This window comes from Hippocampus bargibanti, linkage group LG10, assembly GCF_051943395.1.
Source record: "Hippocampus bargibanti isolate YZ-2025 linkage group LG10, ASM5194339v1, whole genome shotgun sequence".
NCBI lineage: Eukaryota > Metazoa > Chordata > Actinopteri > Syngnathiformes > Syngnathidae > Hippocampus > Hippocampus bargibanti.
In genome coordinates, this window is record NC_142743.1 from 6,340,821 (window position 1) to 6,368,819 (window position 27,999).

At 44.5% G+C, this 27,999-nt stretch overlaps 1 protein-coding gene and 1 long non-coding RNA gene across 3 annotated transcripts in view; one reads left to right on the forward strand and one right to left on the reverse strand.

Annotated features, from left to right (window-relative positions):
* Positions 1 to 237: 237 nt before the first annotated feature.
* The window catches only part of LOC148892225 (uncharacterized), a 37,327-nt gene continuing 9,565 nt past the window's right edge, over positions 238 to 27,999 (reverse strand). The window contains exon 5 of the long non-coding RNA XR_016116320.1: positions 238 to 369. This is a non-coding gene — a long non-coding RNA (uncharacterized LOC148892225). The remainder of the gene's footprint in view (positions 370 to 27,999) is intronic.
* Positions 19,876 to 22,192, forward strand: LOC148892226 (antihemorrhagic factor cHLP-B-like). 2 transcript variants are annotated; one of them, XM_089006277.1, is made up of 8 exons: positions 19,876 to 20,019; positions 20,178 to 20,280; positions 20,383 to 20,493; positions 20,560 to 20,644; positions 21,285 to 21,454; positions 21,523 to 21,639; positions 21,801 to 21,881; positions 21,955 to 22,192. In XM_089006277.1, exons 2-8 carry the CDS (start codon positions 20,182 to 20,184, stop codon positions 22,096 to 22,098), a joined length of 807 nt encoding a protein of 268 aa, XP_088862403.1. In that variant the 5' UTR covers positions 19,876 to 20,019; positions 20,178 to 20,181; the 3' UTR covers positions 22,099 to 22,192. The 2 variants fall into 2 exon arrangements, with proteins under 2 accessions (XP_088862403.1, XP_088862402.1); XM_089006276.1 differs by lacking the exon at positions 19,876 to 20,019 and having other exon boundaries at positions 20,077 to 20,280.

The following is a 27,999-nucleotide window of genomic DNA, read 5'->3' on the forward strand; positions in this document are numbered from 1 at the left end:
CGACAAATATTCAAGAAAAAAAAACACTCAATATGTTGAAATGAAAGCTATTGTCTCTGTGTTGTATTGGAATGTGCCAGAAACAAGTGCACATGACACATATAACATACATGAAAACAATGCATTGTTCCAGCTGCCAAACCTAACCTTACCTGCGTTTTGCGGACATTCTCATTAATTTATCAATGCAGTTTTTCACTCCCTTCCAAGTTCTCCCTTTCAATTCTTCTGGTGAAGCCTTAATGCAGTTCATGCATTCGTCTTTGCATGGAACCTTGAGAGATCTGATGGAGTCCATCAAGGTTTTCTCCACAGTGTGGATTTCTTCTTCTGTCCACTTTTTTACTTTCATTTTTACTTCTTCCTTCCCTATATAAAATGGGACAGTAAATCAATATTCCTCCAGAAGTTAAGACACAGGCCAGTGCTGTCTAAAGTCATCATTGGTCTGTTTTGTAACAGTTTTATCAAGTCAAAGTCAAAGTCAGCTTTATTGTCAAATATGCTAATATGCATGACATACAGCACAGATGAATTAAATGTCCTCTCCGACCCAGCGTGCAAGGCATGCAAGGCACTTATAACGTGGCTAAAAAGACATACAATTGACCACAGACAATACATGTAATTTCCGAATGGAAAGTGAGGTAGTGACATATGTAAAGTGAGGTAGTCTTCTTCTTTTCCTTTCGGCTTTTCCCTTCAGGGGTCGCCACAGCAAATCAATGTCCTCCATCTAACCCGGTTTTGCGCATCCTCTTCTCTCACATCAGCTACCTTAATGTCCTCTTTGACCACATCCATAAACCTCCTCTTCGGTCTTCCTCTCTGTCTCCTGCCTGGCAGTTCAAGGCTCAGCATCCTTCTCCCGATATAGTTGCTCTCTCTCTGGACATGTCCAAACCATGTCAGTCTGGCCTCTCTGACTTTCTCTCCAAAGCCTCTAATATGAGTTGTCCTTCTAAAATACTCATTCCTGATCCTATCCAACCTGGTCACTCCCAAAGAAAACCTCAACATCTTCAGCTCTGCTACCTCCAGCTCTGCTTCCTGTCTTTTCTTGAGCAGCACTGTCTCCAGTCCAAACATCATGGCGGGTCTCACCACTGTTTTATACAGTTTTCCTTTCATCCTCGTTGAAACCCTTCTATCACACATTACACTTGACATTTTTCTCCAGCCGCTCCAGCCTGCCTGGACACGCTTCTTCACCTCTTTTCCACACTCTCCATTGCTCTGGACAGTTGACCCAAGTACTTAAAATCCTCCACCTTCTTTATCTCTTCTCTTTGTAGCATCACTCTTGCCCTTGGATCCCTCTCATTTACACACATATATTCCGTCTTGCTGCGACTGATCTTCATTCCTCTCCTTTCCAGGGAGTATATATATAGGGAGTATATATATAGGGAGTATATATATATATATATATATATATATATATATATACAGTAAAGTCTCGTTATATCGATATCGGTTATATCGATAGTACCGCTTATTACGATATTATTTTCATTTCCCTTGCACATTTCTAGTCTTTTTATGTATAATTAGTACCGTTTAGTACGATACCCGGTTGTTACGATAATCCGGTTATTATGGTGCTCCTTTTCATCCCCCGCCGGCCATTTTTGTTGTTTACATCGATATATCCGTCGCGCCATTGGTCAACTTGGTCACGTGTCTTGTTACGTGAGCCGCCATCGGTCGCGCCATTGGTCGACTTGGTCACATGAGCCGCCATCGGTCGCGCTATTGGTCGACTTGGCCGTGTGACTTTGTCACGTGACACGCCATCGGTCGCGCCATTGGTGAACTTGGTCACGTGTCTTAGTTACGTGTCACGCCATCAGTCGCACCATTGGTCGACTTGGTCAGGTGACTTGGTTACGTGCCCAGCACCCGTGTAGCAGAGCCATTTTCATTTTCAGACGCTAGCTCGTGTGTAGCAGACGAGATTGAAGTGTTTGTGTTAAAAGGTAAAAATGGGAAGCAGAAGAAGATTGATGACTTTTTTAAATTGTATACATAATACAGTAAGATGTAAGCGTTGCAGTTTCCCTGTTGTGTTATGTACATGCCCACTGTACTGTATATGAATGCAATCGTTTTTTGCAACAATGTTTCTTGTTTTGTCTGCTGAAGCGCGATGATTTTGAAAATTATTAACATTCCATACTGTGTATTAAAGGACAGCCGATGTCACTTTTTATTCAAATGCAAATAAAAATGACTTAACGCCAAGACGTCTTGCATTGCTTGTGAATCCAAACAATGGCTTCAGATTCGGATAATATGCTTTCTTGTTAGACATCCAGTTATGAATATGTTTCAAATACACTGTAGTTCTGAAGATTAAAGCATACATGTTTACAATCATTAAAGAATTATATGTGCCATTTTGAGGCAACATTGGGGGAACATCTCTTACCCAAAAAAAAGGGGAGCTAATGGCCAGCTCCGTTTCTTATATGGCGCTTGGCTGCCCTCTTTTGGCGGCTTTTGTTTAATGCAGTTCGGCGCAGGATCGGATATATCGATAGTCCCGGTTATATCGATATTTTTTCGGACTCCCTTGAATATCGATATAACGAGACTTTACTGTATATATATATATATATATATATATATATATATATATATATATATATATATATATATATATATATATATATATATATATATATATATATATATATATATATATATATACAGTGGTACCTCGGTTCTCGAACGCCTCATTGTTCGAACAAATCGGTGTTCGAACAAAATATTCAAGATATTCTTGCTTTGGCGTTCGAACACAGATTGATGTTCGAACGCCAATGTGACGCGTGAGTGCGTACGTGAGGGTGGGGAGCTGAGCGGCGCACGGGTGTATCGCTCTGTTCGTGACCAACTGTTGCCGCTAGCGGACGTGCTGCGTTTTGCTCTAGCGTTTAATATAGGTGTACGAAGTGTTTTAGCCCCTAATCATGCCTCCAAAGAAAGTAAGTGCTGCTTAAAGTGACAAAAGAAAAGTAGTGCGTACAACTATTGCGTTTAAGAAAGAAATAATCGCGAAATATGAAGGAGGTGTGCAAGTGTCTGATCTGGCGAGGGAATACAGCATGGCGAAATCTACGATCAGTACGATATTAAAGAATAAGGAGGCTGTGAAATCTAGTGATGTTGCTGTGGGAGTGAGACCAAGTGTCATTGGATAGATATTTTAAGAGAAAAGAACATCCTGTAGCCAAGTCATCCGAAGCTGTCACGTTCCGAGCGAGAGTGACGGCAGATGACTCGTTGGAACGTAGTGGAATGTTTGGGATCCCAAAACAGACACGTACTAACCAAGCAGGATGTTTATTCACAAATAAAAGAAAACACAGCGAGTAAGAAGGCAGGGGGTGATCCGACCCGCTTGCTACGCCAAAAAGCAAATGGCACACGAGGGTGCAAAATTACGCAATCCCGGAAGATGACATCAATTTACGCAGGGGACGCAGGGAAAATACCTGACTCAACTCAGATACACTCGCGCATCGAAGGAAGAGTTCAGGTACGGTGGCGAGTTGAGTCAATCATCCGGCATTGGCGAGGTGATCGCGAACCGTATAAATGCCCCGTGTCCGTGATCCGTAATTAGAGAATGACAGCGGGTGGAGAAGGGCCGGGAGAGGCAGCAGCCCCCCCCCCCTGCTGTCAACTCGCAAGTGACAGGAGCAAAGAGGTGGTTTCGGTGTTCGAAAAAAATATATATATATATATATATATATATATATATATATATATATATATATATATATATATATATATATATATATATATATATATATATATATATTTTTTTTTTTTTTTTTTTTCGATCCCACTTGTGGCTGAGAAAATGAGCACAATGACATCATCCAGTGTGGTTCCTTGGGCAAGACCCTTCACGCTAATGCCTACCTCATACAATGATGAGAGACAATAAATGGAATTACATGCCGGCTCAGACGTCGCCCGGCCAAACAAGGTCTGCGTCAGGTGCTGGGGAACCAGAGCACCCTGATGAAAAATGGTTCTACTGGAACAAAGCGGAGATGGACGAGATGCGATAACATGGCTCTGTTGGAATGCTACTACTCAAGCAACCCTAGTCAGAGGGGTTACATGCGGAGAATGGGGGCTGAATGGTTACTTCGAAACCCACAGTCACGGTTGACCACGAAACAACTAGTAGCTCAGTGTTCCAATATCCACAAACGGCAATTGCTATCACAACTTGAGATTGATGAGGTACAACACAAATTCCGAGGTGAAGGGCCCCAGGCTGCCACATCACAGGAAGAGGTTCAACCAGAGATTGGGAGGCAAACCCCAATGAATAATGAGATTGGGAAGCCAGCCCCAATAAATGAAATGCTGAGCGAGGCAGCAAATGACCTGAGAGACAAGATCATGGCAAGAATGAAAACTGGGCAACGAAGGCACCGATTACAACGGCTATGTGAAGTACCACCTGAAAGTCTCATGGAAACTGTGAATGCAGCACTGAGAACGATCCCGACCGGAACGATCACGGAAACCAATGAGCTGATATACACCTCAGCATCAGTGATCCTAGACATGCTTGGCTACAAGAGCAACCATGAGAACCACGAGATTCATTACCCACCATGGAAAAGACGGTTGGAGGCCAAGATCAAGGCGGCTCGGAAAGATGTGAGTCAATTGACGGAGACCCAGAGAGGTGTGAATAAAAGGCCAATACCCAAGAGGTACATGCAGATAACCATACCTGAAGCACTCGAAACTGCCAAACAAAGGCTCCAGGCCTTGGCCAGTCGCCTAAAGAGGTACACGAAAGAGAATGAGGCCAGAAGAATAAACAGGCTGTTCGCAACACAACCTGCGAAAGTGTACGCTCAGTGGCAGGGTTCTAACAGCAGAGCAGACCCTCCAAGGCTGGAAACTGAAAGATACTGGAAAGGCATATGGGAGAAGGAGGTCGCACATAACAGCAGTGCACAATGGCTGGTGACTCTGAAAGAGGAGCACAGCAACATCCCTGAACAGAACCCAGTTACCATCACAGCGGCAGATATACAAGGAAGAGTCTCAGGTATGAAAAACTGGACGGCACCAGGCCCGGATATGGTCCACACCTACTGGCTAAAGAAACTCACAGCTCTCCACGAGCGCCTAGCAGCACAAATGAACCAGCTGCTGATGGATGGGACTCACCCAGGATGGCTAACCGAAGGGCGAACAATCCTGATCATGAAGGATTCCTCAAAGGGTGCAGTTCCTTCCAACTATCGGCCAATAACCTGTCTCTCCACAACATGGAAGCTCATGTCAGGCATCATTGCGGCTAAGATAAGTGGACACATGGATCAATACATGAGCAAAGCACAGAAAGGCATTAGTAGAGATACTAGAGGTGCCAAACATCAGCTGCTGGTTGACAGAACAGTCGCTCAAGACTGCAGGTCCCGACATACCAACCTGTGCACAGCCTGGATTGATTACAAGACAGCATATGACTCGATGCCACACACATGGATCAATGAATGCTTGGAGTTGTATAAGGTCAACAGGACCCTGAGAGCCTTCGTTGCAAACTCGATGAGGATGTGGAAAACCACACTTGAAGCCAATGGCAAGCCACTAACGCAAGTGTCCATCAAATGTGGCATATACCAAGGTGATGCACTCTCCCCACTGCTGTTCTGCATAGGACTGAACCCCCCTCAGCCAGATAATCGCCAAGACAGGCTATGGATACCGCCTCAGAAATGGAGCTACGATCAGTCACCTCCTCTACATGGATGACATCAAGCTGTATGCTAAGAGCGAAAGGGACATAGACTCCCTGATCCACACAACCAGGATCTACAGCAGTGATATCGGAATGTCATTCGGGCTGGAGAAATGTCGTCGGATGGTGACTAAGAGGGGCAAGGTAGTTCACACTGAAGGGGTCTCACTTCCTGAAGGAACAATAGCAGACATTGAAAACAGCTACAAGTACCTCGGTATACCACAGGCCAATGGCAACCTCGAATTAGCAACAAGGAAAGCGGCTACGACCAAATACCTCCAGCGGGTGAGGCAAGTCCTCAGAAGCCAGCTCAATGGCAAGAACAAGACCCGGGCAATAAACAGCTATGCCCTGCCAGTGGGTGAGACGAGGATTTATATATATATATATATATATATATATATATATATATATATACAGTGGTACCTCGGTTCTCGAACGCCTCATTGTTCGAACAAATCGGTGTTCGAACAAAATATTCAAGATATTCTTGCTTCGGCGTTCGAACACAGATTGATGTTCGAACGCCAATGTGACGCGTGAGTGCGTACATCAGATACCCTGCAGGAATAATAAGGTGGCCAAAGGAAGAGATTCAGACCACGGATGTTAAGACCCGAAAACTCCTCACCATGCACGGAGGGTTCCATCCCAAGTCCAGCACCCTGAGACTGTACACAAGCCGTAAGGAAGGAGGCCGGGGACTAGTGAGTGTGAGAGCCACTGTCCAGGATGAAACATCCAAGCTCCATGAATACATCAAAGAGAAGGCTCCAACGGATGATGTACTCAGAGAATGTCTCAGTCAATGGGGATCCCAAAACAGACACGTACTAACCAAGCAGGATGTTTATTCACAAATAAAAGAAAACACAGCGAGTAAGAAGGCAGGGGGTGATCCGACCCGCTTGCTACGCCAAAAAGCAAATGGCACACGAGGGTGCAAAATTACGCAATCCCGGAAGATGACATCAACACGCAGGGAGGATGAGGTGCTGGAAGAGGGACAATCATGGGAGGAAAAGCCCCTACACGGGATGTACCACCGAACCATAGCAGAAGTGGCTGATCTCAAGAAGTCCTATCAGTGGCTAGAGAGGGCTGGCCTAAAGGACAGCACAGAGGCACTCATCCTGGCTGCCCAAGAGCAGGCCCTGCTAATCTCACGTGAGAACCAGAGCACATAGGACAGAATATACCACACCAGACAAGACCCAAGGTGTAGGTTGTGCAAAGAGGCACCTGAGACAATCCAACACGTAACTGCAGGGTGTAAGATGCTGGCAGGGAAAGCCTACATGGAGCGCCATAACCAGGTGGCTGGCATAGTCTACCGAAACATCTGTGTGCAGTATGGACTGGAAACCCCAAGGTCAAAATGGGAAACACCTCCCAAGGTGGTGGAGAATGACCGAGCAAAACATCCTGTGGGACCCTGTCAAGGAGGATGGTACTTTCAGATACAGACTGACAAGATGGTAATGGCCAACCAACCAGATATCGTGGTCATAGATAAAGGGGAAAGGAAAGCCGTTGTCGTGGATGTAGCGGTCCCGAGTGATGGGAACATCAGAAAGAAGGAACATGAGAAAATCGAGAAATACCAAGGGCTCAGAGAGGAGCTGGAGAGAGCCTGGAAGGTAAAGGTGACAGTCGTGCCTGTGGTGGTTGGAGCACTCGGGGCAGTGACATCTGGAAAACCGCCAATGCAAGACCACCACCAACCAAATCCAGGAGGCAGAAAGAGATAGACAGACTGGTCAGAGAAAGAAGGGACCTGCGAAAACAGTGAAAACTCCGACGAGTGGTTGCAACAGATCCCGGGAACAACATCGGATATCTCGGTCCAGAAAAGCGCAGTGCTCTGGAACAGCACGGATACTGCGCAGAACTACTCAAGCTCAAGCTGGCCTCTGGTAGAGGACTTCCGAGCTGAAATGGGGACAGACACCACCCATGGTGGGTGAGACGAGGATTTTTATATATGTATATATTATATATAAAGGCCACAGCAACCCTAAGGCACAGCGACATTGTGGGACACGTTCAGCGAGGAAGAGGGGGGTTTGGCCTTCCAAACAAACCTTTTTGGCGTAAGGCTTCAACATCGGAAAGAAGGAAAATGGTGATGGCAGAGGTGCGCCGCCAAGAGGAAGCTGAAAGAACTGCACAGGCTGTCTCTCTTGCCAAGCAGGGACAATGGATGAGGTGGGAAGGCCTGGAGAAGAGAAGGCCCAGCTGGAAGGATCTCTGGGAAATGGAGGCAAGCAACAGCAGCTTCATCATCAGAGCTATCAATGATGTGCTGCCATCTCCAAAAAACCTCCACCAATGATATGGCGAAGATCCAACCTGTGACCTCTGTCGAACTCCAGGAACTCTCAAACACATCCTGACCGGTTGTAAGACCAACCTCACACAAGGCTGCTACACCTGGAGGCACAACCAGGTCCTGAAGAGTTTGGCAGTTGTGCTTGAGAGCAAGAGGAATACAATCAACTCCTTGCCAATAAGAGCCACCACGTCCAGCACAGCACCATTTATTTTCATCCGAGAGCAACAGAAAAACCCAACCATCCTCCTGCCAAACCAGAAGTTGGACAGCTGTCCAGAGCCCGCGATTGGGAGATGCGGGTTGACATTGGCCAGCAATTGGTTTTCCCAGCGGAGATTGCAGCCACCACCCTCAGACCAGACTTGGTGCTCTGGTCCCCTTCACCCAAGGCTGTCTACATCGCAGAACTCACAGTCCCATGGGAAAACTCTGTTGAAGAGGCCTATGAGCGCAAGAAGCTGCGCTACGCCGAACTCGCAGTGGATGCGCAACAGCGGGCTGGAAAACCAAGGTATATCCAATTGCAGTTGGTTGCAGAGGGTTTGTGGCTTCCTCCACCATCAGGCTGCTAAAAGTCCTGGGTAGCCATGGACAGGCTCTGCGGCACACAGTTAGGTCACTCTCTGAAGCGGCAGAAAGAAGCAGCCACTGGAACTTGATGAAGAGGAAGGACCCTTGTTGGGCTAATAGGTCAGCAACCTAAGACCCCCCCCCCCCCCCACCAGCTTCTGAACATCTGATTGGGCATGGGACACAAGCGCGGGCGTGATCAACCTGTCGCTGGGCACCATCGATGAGGGTGTCGAGTGATTAAAAGGCCGAAACACCCAATGATTCTTTGGCACACTACTGACGATGTGTCCCAAATTCACAACCTCCCATCCCTGAGGCACAGCTCCCACACCACTCTCAACGTCAAGGCTAATCTCATGTGAGGACCATTCATTGGCACAAATGGACAGAATAACATCACGTCTAGTGTTTCATGATTCTCTTCTCTCTATCTCTTTCTATCTCTCTCTCTATATATATATATCTCCATCTCTCTCTCTCTCTCTCTCTATCTCTCTATCGCTCCATCTCTATCTCTCTACTCTCTCTCTCTCTCTCTCTCTCTCTCTCTCTCTCTCTCTCTCTCTCTCTCTCTCTCTCTCTCTCTCTCTCTCTGATGACACCCTGATGAAAAATGGGCTACTGGAACAAAGCGGAGATGGACGAGATGCGATAACATGGCTCTGTTGGAATGCTACTACTCAAGCAACCCTAGTCAGAGGGGTTACATGCGGAGAATGGGGGCTGAATGGTTACTTCGAAACCCACAGTCACGGTTGACCACGAAACAACTAGTAGCTCAGTGTTCCAATATCCACAAACGGCAATTGCTATCACAATTTGAGATTGATGAGGTACAACACAAATTCCGAGGTGAAGGGCCCCAGCCTACACATCACAGGAAGAGGTTCGACCAGAGATTGGGAGGCAAGCCCCAATGAATAATGAGATTGGGAAGCCAGCCCCAATAAATGAAATGCTGAGCGAGGCAGCAAATGACCTGAGAGATAAGATCTTGGCAAGAATGAAAACTGGGCAACGAAGGCACCGATTACAACGGCTATGTGAAGTACCACCTGAAAGTCTCATGGAAACTGTGAATGCAGCACTGAGAACGATCCCGACCGGAACGATCACGGAAACCAATGAGCTGATATACACCTCAGCATCAGTGATCCTAGACATGCTTGGCTACAAGAGCAACCATGAGAGCCACGAGATTCATTACCCACCATGGAAAAGACGGTTGGAGGCCAAGATCAAGGCGGCTCGGAAAGATGTGAGTCAATTGACGGAGACCCAGAGAGGTGTGAATAAAAGGCCAATACCCAAGAGGTACATGCAGATAACCATACCTGAAGCACTCAAAACTGCCAAACAAAGGCTCCAGGCCCTGTCCAGTCGCCTAAAGAGGTACACAAAAGAGAATGAGGCCAGAAGAATCAACACGCTGTTCGCAACACAACCTGCGAAAGTGTACGCTCAGTGGCAGGGTTCTAACAGCAGAGCAGACCCTCCAAGGCTGGAAACTGAAAGATACTGGAAAGGCATATGGGAGAAGGAGGTCGCACATAACAGCAGTGCACAATGGCTGGTGACTCTGAAAGAGGAGCAGAGCAACCTCCCTGAACAGAACCCAGTTACCATCACAGCGGCAGACATACAAGAAAGAGTCTCAGGTATGAAAAACTGGACGGCACCAGGCCCGGATATGGTCCACACCTACTGGCTAAAGAAACTCACACCACTCCACGAGCGCCTAGCAGCACGAATGAACCAGTTGCTGATGGATGGGACTCACCCAGGATGGCTAACCGAAGGGCGAACAATCCTGATCATGAAGGATTCCTCAAAGGGTGCAGTTCCTTCCAACTATCGGCCAATAACCTGTCTCTCCGCAACATGGAAGCTCATGTCAGGCATCATTGCGGCTACGATAAGTGGACACATGGATTAATACATGAGCAAAGCACAGAAAGGCATTGTTAGAGATACTAGAGGTGCCAAACATCAGCTACTGGTTTACAGAACAGTCGCACAAGACTGCAGGTCCCGACATACCAACCTGTGCACAGCCTGGATTGATTACAAGAAAGCAACTCGATGCCACACACATGGATCACTGAATGCTTGGAGTTGTATAAGGTCAACAGGACCCTGAGAGCCTTCGTTGCAAACTCGATGAGGATGTGGAAAACCACACTTGAAGCCAATGGCAAGCCACTAACGCAAGTGTCCATCAAACATGGCATATACCACTGCTGTTCTGCATAGGACTGAACCCCCTCAGCCAGATAATCGCCAAGACAGGCTATGGATACCGCCTCAGAAATGGAGCTACGATCAGTCACCTCCACTACATGGATAACATAAAGCTGTATGCTAAGAGCGAAAGGGACATAGACTCCCTGATCCACACAACCAGGATCTACAGCAGTGATATCGGGATGTCATTCGGGCTGGAGAAATGTAGTCGGATAAGAGGGGCAAGGTAGTCCAGACTGAAGGGGTCTCACTCCCTGAAGGTACAATAGCAGACATTGAAAACAGCTACAAGTGCCTTGGTATACCACAGGCCAATGGCAACCTCGAACTAGCAACACGGAAAGCAGCTACAACCAAATACCTGCAGCGGGTGAGGCAAGTCCTCAGAAGCCAGCTCAATGGCAAAAACAAGACAGGGCAATAAACAGCTATGCCCTGCCAGTGATCAGATACCCTGCAGGAATAATAAAGTGTCCAAAGGAAGGGATTCAGACCACCGATGTTAAAAACCGAAAACTCCTCACCATGCATGGAGGGTTCCATCCCAAGTCCAGCACCCTGAGACTGTACACAAGCCGTAAGGAAGGAGGCCGGGGACTAGTGAGTGTGAGAGCCACTGTCCAAAAGTAATATACGGTCAATAGGAAGCAGGAACGGCGGCCCGGTAGTCGAGTGGTTAGCACACCGGCTGCACAGTGCAGAGGTCGCCGGTTCGCGTCCCGGTCCGGCCTCCCTGTGTGGAGTTTGCATGTTCTCCCCGGACCCGCGTGGGTTTTCTCCGGGTCCTCCGGTTTCCTCCCACACTCCAAAAACATGCATGGCAGGCAGATTGACCACTCCAAATTGTCCCTAGGTGTGAGTGTGAGAGTGACTGTTGTATGTCTTTGTGTGCCCTGCGATTGGCTGGCAACCAATTCAGGGTGTCCCCCGCCTCGTGCCCAAAGACAGCTGAGATAGGCTCCAGCAACCCCCGCGAACCTAATGAGGAATAAGCGGTACGGAAAATGAGATGAGATATATATATATACATTGTAATAGGAAGACAATTGTTTTGAAGAGATGCTAGTTGGACCACAAGTTATGCAGCCTATCGAAGTGTTGCTTCAATTACTCTTGAAAAGCATTTTCACCCTCTCACTGTATGTATGTATGATACCGTCCAGTGATTTCATTGTATCCTTTATTATTCTCATAATAATATGAGAGTGAATAAGAATCTAATAGCTATTTAAAACATACGTCTGTGTAAGCTCTCAGTCGTACAGGAGTGGACCATCGATGAGAAGGTTTCTTCAGCCGTCATCTGTACAATTTTGAAGGTTTCGGACGTTTTGCCTCCTATCCAAGCGGCTTCGTCAGCGAACTAAAGTCTGACTGGTCGTATCAGCCCTATTTATATATCCCTAATGTCCAGACATGGTGGCGCCAGACACAGCTATGATAGGTCCCTACTCTCAGGTTGGGGTGGCAGAGGACCCCTCCCTGTGGCCCCACTGATTGTTCCTACATTCCTGACTAACGACTGGCCTATTGCCCCCACTCCCACCGGTATCACCTCATCAGCATAACGACCCTCATCAGCATTACGAAAGTTGCCTCACCTGTTTTGCCTAAGCAGGCTATTGTATGAACGATCCAAATTGAACACCACCCCACCAGACCGGTTTAATGAAGGATTTTGTTGTTTTATAAGAATCGCTTCTTTTACCCCCCTTTCAAACCATCTATGTTATTTCGCTAAGATTTTAACCTCATTGTCGTCAAATGAGTGGTTGCTAGCTTTTAGGTGCAAATGTACTGCCGATTGAGGTCCACTTATATTATCCCTGCGATGTTGATAAAGTCTTTTTTTGAGAATTTGTTGAGTCTCCCCAATGTACTGCTCTTTACAGTTTTCATTCTTACAATGTATGGAATAAACTACATTACTTTGTTTTTCATTTGGTAGCCTATCTTTTGGATGCACTAATTTTTGCCTTAACGTGTTTATCGGTTTGAAATAGGTAGGAATTTTATGTTGCCAAAGGACTCTTTGTAATTTTTCAGAAACTCCTGCAATGTACGGTACTGCTACTCCTCTCCTTTTTGTATCTTGAGAATTATTGGTTTCATTCCCTATTCTTTCTTTCTGACATTTGTTGAATGACCACTGAGGGTACCCGCAGTTAGTGAGTGCTCTCCTGATATGTTTTGACTCCTTTTCTCTACCTTCAGTGCTAGTTGGTATTAGTTTAGCCCTATGCTGGAGGGTTCTGATAACTCCTAGTTTGTGTTGTAAAGGGTGGTTAGAGTCAAAAAGTAAGTATTGGTCAGTGTGCGTAGCCTTCCTAAAGACTTCTGTTTTTAGCGCTCTGTCCTCTTTTATAATTACTTTACAATCCAAGAAGGCTAGTTGGTTCTCTTGAATGTCCTCACGAGTAAATTTAATGTTGAAGTCTACAGAGTTGAGGTGATCTGTGAAGGATTGAATTTCTTGTTTCTTAATTATGACAAAAATATCGTCCACGTATCTAAACCAGTGTCTAGGTTTTGTCCCTGGGAAGGATGTGAGGGCCTGTTTCTCCATCTCTTCCATATAAAGATTAGCCACTATGGGTGAAACTGGTGGGCCCATAGCACAACCATGAATTTGTTTATAATTTTTTTTCCCGAAATTGAAAATACGTAGTATTAAGGCAGATTTCTAATAATTGGCAGATGTGATCCGGTTTAAGTTTGGTTCTTTCATGCAGAGAAACATCCGCCAGCAGCCTCGTCCTCACCACTGAGACTGCTGCTGGGGTTGGGACAGATGTAAAGAGAGAAGTCACATCGTATGATGCCAAAGTTTCCTCAGGTTCCAATATGAGGTCTTTGATCCTCTCTACAAACCCTGTGGTGTTCTCTACGTGATATTCTGTGTTACCAACCAACGGAGCTAAAATAGTTTTTAAATATTTGGCTACATTGTATGTAGAGGAGTCAATGCTACAAACAATGGGTCTGAGAGATCTCTGTCTGACAAATTTTTGATCCAATTCTCCCTTGCAAACTGTTCATTCCTAATTTTTACCAGTAATACTGGTTACCAGTAATACTTATACTAGTAATACTAGAACAGTTTGCAAGGGAGAATTGGATAAAACATTTGTCAGACAGAGATCTCTCAGAGACAGAAAAGGCGATACTTACCAAAGGTTTAAATTTCTCAGTTTTTCCTAAAACTATACCTACAATAGATTACATCACAGCTTCTGAATCGGCTATTAAAAGTCTAAAATGGATGGGGCCAGATTTAACTAGATTGCCCAATGATACAAAACTGATTGGAATAAAACAATATACATGCATTGGAGCATGATATTTCTAAATTGCAAATAAAAAACATCATTTGTCTAAAATCTATATTTCTAATATACAAACAATTTTAATTCAAATCTCATCTCATCTCATCTCATTTTCCGTACCGCTTATTCCTCATTAGGGTCGCGGGGGTTGCTGGAGCCTATCTCAGCTGTCTTAGGGCACGAGGCAGGGGACACCCTGAATTGGTTGCCAGCCAATCACAGGGCACACAAAGACATAAAGCAGTCACTCTCACACTTACACCTAGGGACAATTTGGAGTGGTCAATCTGCCTGCCATGCATGTTTTTGGAGTGTGGGAGGAAACCGGAGGACCCGGAGAAAACCCACGCGGGTCCGGGGAGAACATGCAAACTCCACACAGGGAGGTCGGACCGGACACGAACCGGCGACCTCTGCACTGTGAAGCCGGTGTGCTAACCACTCGACTACCGGGCCGCCCTTTTTTCAAGTCGAATAATTTATTCATACATAAAATGAACAAACTATTTCCATTTTCTTAAGTTACTACACAATAAATGCTGTGCTATTTTGATATGCTACAGTACAGAGATGACAAAGAGAACAGACTTAGCACAATATTTCTTATTCGTGTCTCCTTAAATTTCTTTGCTTGGAAGATTTCCAATGTGCTGCAACAGCTCTGAAATAATGTCCCTTTTCCTCTAAATTTGAATTGTTAACAGCAGTTTGCTGAAACGAATTGGCACTCCGTTGCTTCTTGAAAAAAACTAAAAAAAAATTAAAATATGTTTGTGTTTAATATCTTTAGGCTTTTACTGGTGTTCTCTCGTTCCATAATGCAACCATTTATGTCGATGTCGTTCGATGTAAATACTGCAATGCATCATGGGTAAATGATTATTCGATTATATTATCTCAGCAGTTTCCAGCGAATCACAACGAAAGTTAAAACCTCTCAAGCAAAACGAACAGCTTTCAACTGCTGTTTAACTAAATTTATTTCTGTAGCTATTTTAAAAGAAGTATGTCATATGAGGCACAGATCACGTAGCAATATAAGCCAATCGTAATAGATGTGCGCCGGTGTTGGCGCAGTGGAGTTACAAAGTTGCTCTAGCGGCTGTCAAAATGCGTAAATGGGGCGGCCCAAATGCATCGCTGCACATGTGTTTTTGCGTTTACAATAGAATTGGGGCTGCAGTATTAGCTGTATGTATCAATTTAATTCGATTTTATAAAAATCATCGAGTAATGCTGACTGCACTGGCCCATGAATTATGGTGAAGGTGGTGACAACAGTCTCGAAAATACGATTCTGGAGACCAATCCAATAAGAAGAAAGGAGCGTCAGCGCAGAGCGCCGATGCGTATGTGGAACTGTTGCGGCTTGGAATTGAAGCAGATTTATGTGGAACAGGAGATGTGAGACAATGTCTTTTCGTCAATGGATGATACAGCTGCGTGTTTGCTTTCAACATTTAGCTTGTAGTCGACGTGCACATTCCACCATGATGTCCCTGATCCACTGGTGGAAAGACGCTTTGATCCTCTCCTCTTTCATCTAGAACTGCTTCATGTCATCACAAAGAGGGTACAGCAAGTCCTGAAGAATGAATGTCTCTCTGTGTCTTTGTTTTGTCATATTGTCTCTATGCTGTCATATTATTTGTTATTTAGTTTTTTTTTTTGTTCTTTTGACTTCAAGACGGCGCCGCGAGAGTGGCTGCCTTTCCAGCAGCTCATGTATTTTGTTTTTCTACTTTCATTCCTTTCATCACTTTGCTGCTGTGAAATGTAAATTTCTCCACTGTGAGACTAATAAAGGCAAATCCAATCCAATCTATGTCACCGTAGTTTCATCATTATCTGAACAAAATATGCTGGATGCTCTCGATGCTAGTGTGCCACGTTGTTGGCATAAGGCCGTGACATCGAATGCTACATACAACGCACCAATTGTAGGCCTCGTGTTACTTATACGTATTTTCACATATAAATATGTTGTGGCGGGCATGCTCATTCCTCTACTGCTACAATGTCTTACTTGCTTAAGGTTGTCCATCATGTCCGATGATGACAGTCCAGCTCTACTTCTTCTTGTGGGACCATTTCATGTGACTGCTACTGCTTGCCACAGGCAGAGCAGGTGAAGGCATTGACTGGGGTTGTGGGTATGGCACTGGCATGATGTCTCCTTTGACGTTTCCTGGTCCTTCGGTCACCCCGGTCTTCCTCAAGTTTCTGTATGCCTTGTTGGAGGAGCTGCCGCCAGATGGAGCGTTGAGCTGCAATGTCCTCCAGCTGGGTCGGTCGGGTTCAGGCCGCACTTTTTCATGGCAGTCTTCACTTGGTCTTTTTTTGGGGCCTCCTGCCAGGCGACGGCCGAGATGGAGCGTCTCACAATGGTGTAATCGATCAGGTGCCAATGTTTAGAGTTTGGGTGCATCCAGGATGCTTTGTGTTTGTTTTTCAGTTGGAAGATGGTGTTTGTGATGGTCAAGTCATTCTCAGCACAAAGACTTAGCAGCCGTAGGCCATTTGCATTGACATGCCCGATGCCATGCCCACCAATCACCCACTCCACACCTTGTTGTCCTGCCCCACTCTTGCGTTAAAATCGCCCAGCAAGAAGATCTTATCCTCCTTAGGTATGCTGCGGAGGACCTCATCTAATGCCTTATAGAAGATGTCCTTAGCGTCTTCCTTTGATGGTAAGGTAGGTGCATAAGCACTAAGAAGGGTGGGGTATCTTTTATTAGCCAGAGGGATCCTAAGTGACAAGCCTTTCGCTTATGCCAATCGGTGATTCTGGGCGTTTTAGTAGGAGACTATTTTTTATTACAAGTCCCAAACCATGCTGATGCAAAACCAACTGCACGTTGGTTTTGCAGAGTATTTCAGTGTGGGGGACTGTGTCTCTCCAGGATAGCCCAAGGATGCATTGTAGGCACTTGATGTGGAAGGCCTCAAGCATCCTGAGGTGACAACTGTACAGGGTCCATGCTTCGCAGCTGTAGAGGAGAGTTGACACAACAACAGCCCGATAAACTGCAGTCTTGGTGTGGCACCGAGATACATCCGAGACCCAAAAACTGCTACAGTCGCAGTCAGGTTTTTCCATGACACTGGAAGGAGGCTGTGAAAATGGATGGTGCTGAGAACGTGTATCAGCCGAGTAACTGTGAATAAGAAGCACCAGGTAAATATGCAGAATGTCTTGATGGTGGGGAGGTGTTGATGGTGCACCGGATTCTTGGTTAGCTCTGAAGATTCTCGTGTTGTCACCAGACTGAATGTAGTACAACTTAATAGGACCTTACATGACCTCAGCAAAAAAAGAGGACTTGCAAAGTCTCTAGCCTCAGGCACAATTGCAGACATTGCAACAAAGTTAAAAATTGGTAAAAGTCCTTGTTTCCTTAGAAATGCAAAATATTTCAGTTTCTTCAGTTTTCAGTTGTGGGAGAAAATATACTTGAAATATTGAAATATTTACTCCAAAATTGTTAGTCAAACTAAATTCCAGAGGGAAAAACAATCATAGTCCATCAAAATAACAAAATCAAATGCACAAACAAATTCATCAAGATTATAATGGTCTCTTGTTCTTCACAACCACTGCCTTCTGACAAACAATTGACACCATGAAATGGATATACATGTACATTGTGTATCATAGTCTGTCAACATAAACTGTGCCTACTTCCTCTTTGAGGTTTCAACAGTGCACGCTAAGTCTCACGGAAGGAAGGTGCAGAAGGGCATAGTAAAAGGTAATGTTATCTCCTGTGTTAAGTTATCTCCTATGGCTCTTGCTTCTCACAAAATGGTGCTGTTTCTTTTTCTGAGCTACTTGTAAACCATTCGCCCAAAAATTGCTGCACGGAAAAGCTTCAGGTCAGCTTCAACCCCGATGAACACAAGATGTATAATAAAGAACCCGTGGAGTGTTCCACGTGGGTGTTTTTGAACATTCTTCAACTTTCCAAGTCTTTTACTGCAACTGTCCCAGGTTTATTGAGATAATAGTTGTATTTCAAATAGGAATTTGTAGAATAAGGAACTGAACATGAAAAGAAACACTGCAAAGACTTGGAAGAGAGGAACTCAGAGGGGAGAACAAGAGACCTGCCATTTCAGTTAAATCCAGTGATCTACAGTTTATTATACTGTATATATTACTGCATGTGTGTACACACTGGAGCAATTAAATGGAATTTCTGGAAAAGGTGCAGTCTCTCTCATACTCATTTTGCTCTTTGCTTGCAATCAAACAATGGCGCCTCTAACAGTATTAGTCACACTTGCCGAAATTTTCAAAAGGGGTCATCTTCAACTTCTATCTTCAACTTGACAATCCTGCTGGTGTGTCTTATCCACAACCTATTCAATTCTCCTTCCCTGGCCCAAAGAAGAAAAGAGATAGGGGCAAGTGGGATTTGCCGCACACTGGGTAGCTATTTTATGTGGAGCAGAAAAGCGAGAAGAAAGGAAGACTTTTTTTGGTGCGACTTGGCAAAAAGAGGCAGAATCCCACTTGAGAAACAGTGGGCCTTAGAGCTGGATGATTTGTTGGGAGAGGTTCTCAAGCCAAAAAGGAGGATTAGCACTGTGCAGGTTCCCATAGAACCAAGGAAAGGTGGAGAGGGCTTATAAGGGTCATCCCACCCCTGCATTGTGGCAATACTCCACATGCGTGTGAGTGTGCACTCGCACACATGCACACGCACACATGCACACACACATACACACACGCACACGCACGCACACACACATGCACACACACGCACTCCCCCATGCACACACAAACCCACCTACACACACACACACACACACACACACACACACACACACACACACACACACACACACACACACACACACACACACGCACGCACACACACACGCACACGCATTCACACACTCACACACACACACACACACACACACACACACACACACACACACACACACACACACACACACACACACACACACACACACATATGGGTCGCGGCCATGCTGGAGCCTATCACAGCTGTCTTTGGACAGTAGGCATGAGGGCACCCTGAACTAGTTGCCAACCAATTCCAGGGCACAAATAAATAAACACCCATTTTTTGCTCAAAATCACACATAGGAACAATTTCCATTATGTGTTCCATTAACCTGCCACGCATGATTTTGGAATATTGGAGGAAATCAGAGAAAACCCACCCAGATGCTGGGAGAATGTGCACCGTGAATCGGCCATGATAACCAGTCCTCACTGTTCTGTCAAATATTCTCATACATCTTCTTGATTTCTTACAACTCAAAAACAAAATACTATTCTTTTCCAAATAACTTGTTAATATTTTTTTTATTTGAAAAATGAAGCATTCTTGAAATTGTTTTATTTATTTCCACATTTTCAAGTTTAAAAAATGCTTTCATGACTCTAATCAGGGAGGGTGGAATCGTTTCAGTTTTTGCCTGTTTTCTGTTGGGCTGGTTCACGTTCCTGCACCGAACAGGAATCCACTAAACATGCTAATGTGTCATTCCTAAAATGATAAGTATACACATTCTCTCTCGAAAAAAGGGTTTACTCTGTAAAAATCTTCTTTTTCAAATTTAGAGCCCAGTTCACTTTTCCTCAACTGAGACATATGAAGTGTTGCCCTGGTGACTGATTGAAAGCAGGCCCACAGCTAATTAGCAGCCAGTTGTCAGGTGTTTGTCGTCCTCTGCGATTGGTTGTTGGAGCTCCTCAGCCTGCTTAAAAAGTATGTGTGAGTTTTGGTATGATATTTCCTGGTTGTGGTTCCTCAAGGCTGGACATGATGGCGATGCAAACAGTGACTTATTTTCTGTGTTGTGTTTTGGCTCTTCCTGGTTTGGTGGCGACTAAACCTTTGCTTTCTGTGACATGCCGTGAGGACAGTGTGATGGTGGCAGCCAATATGTCTATCCAGCATATCAACCGCCATCACAAGCATGGCTATAAGTTCAGCCTGCGTGAGATCCAAAGCAGCAATTATCAACAGGTTTGTGTTTTTTCTTTATCATTTCAATGCATTGTCTTTTTCAATGATGACTGCCGAAAGGCCGTAAGCATTTAAGTCGGTAATGCCTGTGTCTCCTTGCAGTTTTCTGGAGGTTGCCACATTGATCTGAATGTGAAGCTGCTGCAGACCAAATGTCATTTCACTAACCCAAAACCTGTGGATCAATGTGAGCTGTGGCAACGGAATGAGAGGGTGGTTATTTCTTCGGTCCTGCGAGTTGCTGTGTGTTTCTGTGCTAACGGAGTTTTTGTCTCTTAGGGCGCACTGGCAAGCTGCAGTGTTGAATTTTGGGTCATGTGGGATGTGGCCAAAATTACCCGATACGACTGTACAACCAGACAAGGTCAAGAACTGCCGACACAATATTGTACTTTTTATGTCTCTCTTCTCTCCTCATTATGGACATGCATGTATACAAGTAGCTGTGCCATTGGAATCTGCTTTTTTTTTGCCCTCCAAATATCAAATGTTGCCAGTCCTCAGAATTTGAAACCGGCTATGTTCAACTCCTAGAGGGTGACTGGGACTGTTGGTGCCATCTTAATGTTGAATTAGAAGATCAAACGAACTTGAAATATAACATTCTTTTTGAATTAAAGGAATTGTTAACTTTGATTAGTGCCATGTTTTTTAATGGCTACAGTATTTTGTTTTTCTACTTTTTTCTTTCCTTTCCTCTTCCTTTCATACCTTTGCTGCTGTGTTAGTTCAGGGTAGAGTGAACACTGCCACGAATGGCTGCAGCTGCTCACCCGCACAAAAAAAGGTTGTTATCCCATGACTGAAGTGTGTTCAAGAGTTTTGAAAGCCGCTTAGAAATAAAATGTCTTCTTATTATAGATCACATTTTTAAGTGTGCATTTTACTTGGCTATAACTTAGAAGGCAGGGAGGGTTATACAATACAGCTAGTTTTTCACTCGTGAGCTGTAGTGGTTTAAAATCAATCCATGGCAGTGAACATGTGTTCTTTTCTGGGACCAGATCACACCAAAGATGAGATGATGACCTTTTGTCCTTCCTGCCCCAAGTTGTTGTCTCTTGATGACCAGACTGGTGTAAGCGCCGTGCAGGAGGCGGTGCTCAGGTTCAATCAGAAGATGAACCACCGCAATTACTTCTCCCTGCTAGAAGTAGCTCAGCTTACGGAGGAGGTGACCACTCCACCCCTTTCACATTTCAGCCCAGTCTTCTTTTAATGCGTCCTATTTTGCTTTTGCAGTACATGACAACAATCGGCACTGTCACATGGCTCAAGTTTGCCCTAGTGGAAACCACATGTCCCCAAGAGGCCATGCATAATTTTGCAGCCTGCACGCCTCTCTGCCCTGACCGAGCTGTGAGTTGCTTGTCTAGATCAGGCTTTATAAGGACTACATACGTGTTTTTTGCCTTGAGTTTCTCAAACATATTTGATAGGGTTTCTGACAACAGTCTTGTCCTGGTTGACAATTTGTTAAAAGCTCCAAAGCACTGAATTCTTTCTCCCTTCTCTGAAAGAATCATGCCTACTGCCAAACCGCCTATTACAACTCTCACAAACAAGTAGGAGAACTTGAGTGTGAAATTTACCCTCCAAAGGTAAGTCGGCAGCAAAACCGGCAACTTTATTTGGAGGACAGAAAAACCCATGCCTACTCTTTGGCCTCCACAGAATTCGGAGACCCTCACAGCTGGTGAGCAGGAGCCTATTTGCGTGCCACAATTCCACCAGAGTGCTGAAGCTTGCAAGTGCAAGGAACGGCTGAAAAATTCTGAGCCTTCCATTCACAGCATTTGTCCCTTCCCATTAAAATGATGTCATCACTCTTTCAAATGGAAAATAAATTGACTTGCCGTTTGTTGGCGCAGCAAAAAGATGCCTCACTGTTCTCTTTACTTGCCTTTGCGTTTTTAATGAAAAGCTTTACTTTGAGTCTTACATGCACCCCTATTAAAGGCTTTCTGATTCGAAATCCAAAGAATTGCAACACTCATTCTCAGAATTTGTTCCGCAGTTTAATGATAGAAGTTGCAGTCCTAAGTTTGCTGATGAGCTCATTTGAGTTGTTATTTTGGAGAAAGATGGCAAAACAGCTGTTGACCCATAAGGACTAGACCTGTTTGTTTACCTGTTCTCAAACATGGTGCTTGACAAAATAAGTCCAGTAACAGAACTTCTGGATTTTTTTTCCACTCACTGGAACTTTACTTCACCTTGATGAACACATAAATCAGCATTGCTCAACAGATGGATGCCTTCACAATCGTTTCTGCGGCCCTATCTCATTAAATGCGGTGTCTTTGACTCTATTGCTTTAATGTCTGCTTTAACAATCAGATTTCGAGTTGGTGACGTGCAGGGCCTACTCGCAGGCCTGGGCAACTTCAAAGTTTTCGCAAAATATGATTGGCTCATCACCTGTCAATCATAGTATACCAGCCGCTAGTGACAAGGGCATACTGGCCAGAGCTAGCACACTGCTTCAGTATCGACCTGCATAAACAAATAAATCGTGTTGATTTAATTCCCATTTTGTCAACCCACAATCGCTGAAGGAGAAGAAATGGATTTGGTTTCAGATTTACTGTTAAAGCCATTTTCGAGATGGACTTAAAAAAATGGACATCATTAAAGGTCGGAAATGCTTCCCAGTCTTGTTCAATCATTAAGAAAGGTCGGAAATGCTTCCCAGTCCTGTTCAATCTTCTCTGCGGTGTGAAAGAGCGACTTCTGACCCCATCTCAAAAAGTTTAATGACAGTACTTCACATTTTTTTTCCTAGCTAACTGTACCCTCTAGTAAATCACACCATACTTTTATTTACAGTCGATCGATTGATTCAGATGTAGCACTACTGAAGGCCCAGGCGTGATATGCACGGCTCGCCGCTGTATTTACTGTTGATTGCCTAAAGCCGTGCTCATGGATTCTTATGCAGAATTGGCTCCAACATTACAGCAGTTTATACAACGGTCCCACATCATCCCGCTGCTACCTTCACCTTCTTGGCAACCAAACCCAACCAGAGGGAACGAACTGACATGTGTGCATTATATTTATATTTAACATATATACTTTGAGCTTACACTGTATACATGAAGACCAAGTAAACTAGGTCTTGAACAACACAGCTCTTTATGACGGTATTATCAATATGAGCTGTAAATTCACATACATTGAGAGCAGGCCAACATCAAAACAAAATTTGCGGCCACGCCCGTTTTCACAATTGTAATCGGTCCAATTGACTGCACTCATAATGAGATAATGTCACCAAAAGATGACGCGTTTATTGATGCAAATTTAGAAAACGTGTACAAAATTAATGTTCTCTCCATTAAAGCATGAACATTCTTCTTGGCCTGCAGGTGACAGCTGCAACCCCGACACATCCAGGCTCCTTGCAAAACCCCTGAGTGGACACAGCAAGTACTCCACAACAGAGTTCGAGCCTGTGTGCCGTCATTGGTAGAACGTGCTGCCGTGCCAATCAAAGACGTTTTTTTGGATAGCTCAGGACTCATTTACTACCCGAGGAATTTGTGCAAAATGATGTTGTAGAAGTTTCCTTCTGCCATTTACTGCATTTTCTCTTGTTGGATGTGTCGCTTCCAAAAGTGCAAAAACAACACACCCTTTCTTGCCTCCACCATTTACATTGTGAAGTTTCATTTCCTCGTCTTTTTTGTTCTTTCTTTCATCACTATATTTTGCACTAAACGAACCATGAGCCTACATGGTTAATTGACAATTTTCCTGCTTCCTCTCATCTCTCATCTCATTTTCCGTACCGCTTATTCCTCATTAGGGTCGCGGGGGTTGCTGGAGCCTATCTCAGCTGTCTTCGGGCACGAGGCGGGGGACACCCTGAATTGGTTGCCAGCCAATCGCAGGGCACACAAAGACGTACAACAGTCACTCTCACACTCACACCTAGGGACAATTTGGAGTGGTCAATCTGCCTGCCATGCATGTTTTTGGAGTGTGGGAGGAAACCGGAGGACCCGGAGAAAACCCACGCGGGTCCGGGGAGAACATGCAAACTCCACACAGGGAGGCCGGACCAGGACGCGAACCGGCGACCTCTGCACTGTGAAGCCGGTGTGCTAACCACTCGACTACCGGGCCGCCCTTCCTGCTTCCTATTGACCGTATATGACCGTAATATGAAATTACAGTACATCAGTCTTGAGGAGAAGCATCTTTCTTCAGAACCAGGTGTTGACAGACAGTAAGAGAATTGGCAGGGGGCTTTAGGCACACATCTCTGTGTTTGATGAGGCAGAACAATATCCAAATCCCCAACCGCCTCATGTTTAAGTTCCTCAAGACTCTGAAAAGGGGAAGTTCTTCCAAAGTCGCTCAAAAGCTTCTGCGCTTATAGGTGCTGGGAGGGAATGGAGGGGGCAAGAAGTAGAGGGGCGGGAGGAAAGAAGATAATGTTTATGCATTAGATTTTCAAAGCCCTTTTCTCTGCAAAGAAATTCAGATTCAAAGGTGTATTTCTTGCAGAAAGATCTGAAGGATTCTTTCTCCCTGTTATTGCTTGAGTGACAAAGTCTCTGTAGCTTATCCAGGACTTTGTATGCACATGGTAACTGAGCGTGAGGAGGACCGGCATAGCAGCGCTTTATCCGCATGAGCAAGTGACACTGTATGTATAATATTTTATATTTTATATCCTCCAACTACATATTTGACTTCAAAGAGAAGAGTAACGCCGAATAGTAACACCTGTTAAATCAATCACCTCGCCCCAGGACGAACGTCAACTCTATGAACACAATTGAGTATGAACTGTGTGTGCCTGTGCTTGTCACTGCAAATTCAAACACGCCGGAACAATATTACCTGAGACTTCTGCTGAGAGAAAGTTTGAAGTTTGAAGGCAGAGCACTTTGAAAGAGCTTAGGAGCAGAGATGAGAGTGTTTGGGTGTGGAAGTGCGCACTTGCGTCTGGATAGTGCTGAGTGCAGCAGTCATACGCACGTGTGATTAAAAATTCAAATGAGTGCCTTTAGAATCATTGTAAGGCTTTGAGGCTTCATAATGAGGCTGATATGTGAAGTTTAAACATTCTCATCTGCTGGAAGTGCCACCGTGGATAAAGAGACAGAGAAGGGGAAGTGGGGGGGGGGTGAAAAGATGGATGGCTTTGATGATGGGCTTCCACCGTAGGGCATGGCTGCTTGGCTGGCTGTTACTGAGATCATTCAGTCTGCAACCTTCCCAAAGATACCATTTTGTTCACCAAAACTGCCGCAATACGAAGCAGAAGAAGTGTCGTAGTGGAGATTTGTGCCTATCATAAAAAGATTTGTGCCTATCATAAAAAGAATAATAACAACAATGCGGCATTCATCCAGTGAGTCTCAGGGTACAAATAGGCAAACGGTGAGGCTAAAAGCGAAGGAGAATGATTATTTTTTTTTGCTTACAGTGAGACCTCGGTTTACGAACCTCTTGGCTTAAGAACTTTTCGGCTTACGAACGTTACATTTATGAAAATTTTACCTTGGCAGACTATTTTTTATTTTTCGGGATACACACGAGCTGCCACAATGAGTGATGTGTCGTTCGAGAACGAGCCCGTTCTCCTAACAAGAAAATGGTGGCCACCGTGTTTGTCCTCTATTCCCCGCCCCCAGTCTTCGGTTAAAGCCACGTGATTGGTCAAGAACGCAGCAGTGGGGATGAGGTTACAGACAGAGAGAGAGTGAGGTTGTTCTCCAAAAAACAAAATGGCATCTTGGGTTAAAGCCACATGATTGGTTAAGAACTCAGCAGTGGGTGGGGAAGGGGGGGTTAAACATTAAAGAGACAGGTAGACAGAGAGAGTGAGAAAACGCACACACACGAAAGGGAGATGACAGAGCTTGAAACAAAAAACAAAAGTATGAGAGTGTGAGAATAGTGAGAACATGGATAGAAAACAGTTAAAATATACAGTAAAGTCTCGTTATATCGATATTCAAGGGAGTCCGAAAAAATATTGATATAACCGGGACTATCGATATATCCGATCCTGCGCCGAACTGCATTAAACAAAAGCCGCCAAAAGAGGGCAGCCAAGCGCCATATAAGAAACGGAGCTCGCCATTAGATCCCTTTTTTGTTCCCCCAATGTTGCCTCAAAATGGCACATATAATTCTTTAATGATTGTAAACATGTATGCTTTAATCTTCAGAACTACAGTGTATTTGAAACATATTCATAACTGGATATGTAACAAGAAAGCATACTATCCGAATCTGAAGCCATTGTTTGGATTCACAAGCAATGCAAGACGTCTTGGCGTGAAGTCATTTTTATTTGCATTTGAATAAAAAGTGACATCGGCTGTCCTTTAATACACAGTATGGAATGTTAATAATTTTCAAAATCATCGCGCTTCAACAGACAAAACAAGAAACATTGTTGCAAAAAACGATTGCATTCATATACAGTACAGTGGGCATGTACATAACACAACAGGGAAACTGCAACGCTTGCATCTTACTGTATTATGTATACAATTTAAAAAAGTCATCAATCTTCTTCTGCTTCCCATTTTTACCTTTTAACACAAACACTTCAATCTCGTCTGCTACACACGAGCTAGCGTCTGAAAATGAAAATGGCTCTGCTACACGGGTGCTGGGCACGTAACCAAGTCACCTGACCAAGTCGACCAATGGCGCGACTGATGGCGTGACACGTAACCAAGACACGTGACCAAGTTGACCAATGGCGCGACCGATGGCGTGTCACGTGACAAAGTCACACGGCCAAGTCGACCAATAGCGCGACCGATGGCGGCTCATGTGACCAAGTCGACCAATGGCGCGACCGATGGCGGCTCACGTAACAAGACACGTGACCAAGTTGACCAATGGCGCGACGGATATATCGATGTAAACAACAAAAATGGCCGGCGGGGGATGAAAAGGAGCACCGTAATAACCGGATTATCGTAACAACCGGGTATCGTACTAAACGGTACTAATTATACATAAAAAGACTAGAAATGTGCAAGGGAAATGAAAATAATATCATAATAAGCGGTACTATCGATATAACCGATATTGATATAACGAGACTTTACTGTATTTTAACTGTTTTATATCCATTTTCTCACTATTCTCACACTCTCACACATCTCACACTTTTGTTCAGGCTCCACAAATAACCCGCACAAGTCATCTGTACACTTGATGCAAAAAGCTATCAAACCAGCGAAACAGATCAGTAGATACAATTATCACAGAGAAAGCACCTACAATGGATAATTCCTCAAGATGGTGAAAGAAGCCTATGTTCCTCATCAAGTGTTTAATGTTGAGGAAACTAGGCACTCCATTCCATCAAGCCATTAACGACCATCACAAATGTAAATAAAATGACTTTATTGTACCGTACAGTTTATTTCTTTAATCATAATACTCTAGCACATTTATTATACATAAAATAAGGTATATTTTGTGTAGGCTTATTTAGTTGAAAAGTATATTTTATGGAAACCCGGAAACGGATTATTTCCATTTTAATTTTTTCCTATGGGAAATTAATTTTCGGGATACACACTTTTCCCCTTACACACTGTCTGTCTAGGAAGCAATTAAGTTCGTAAGCCAAGGTCCCACTGTATTTTGACTGCTGCTAAAATAGGCGACAACAAAAATTTCCCGACCTACAATGCACATACATGATACATACATACATGACATATATGCATA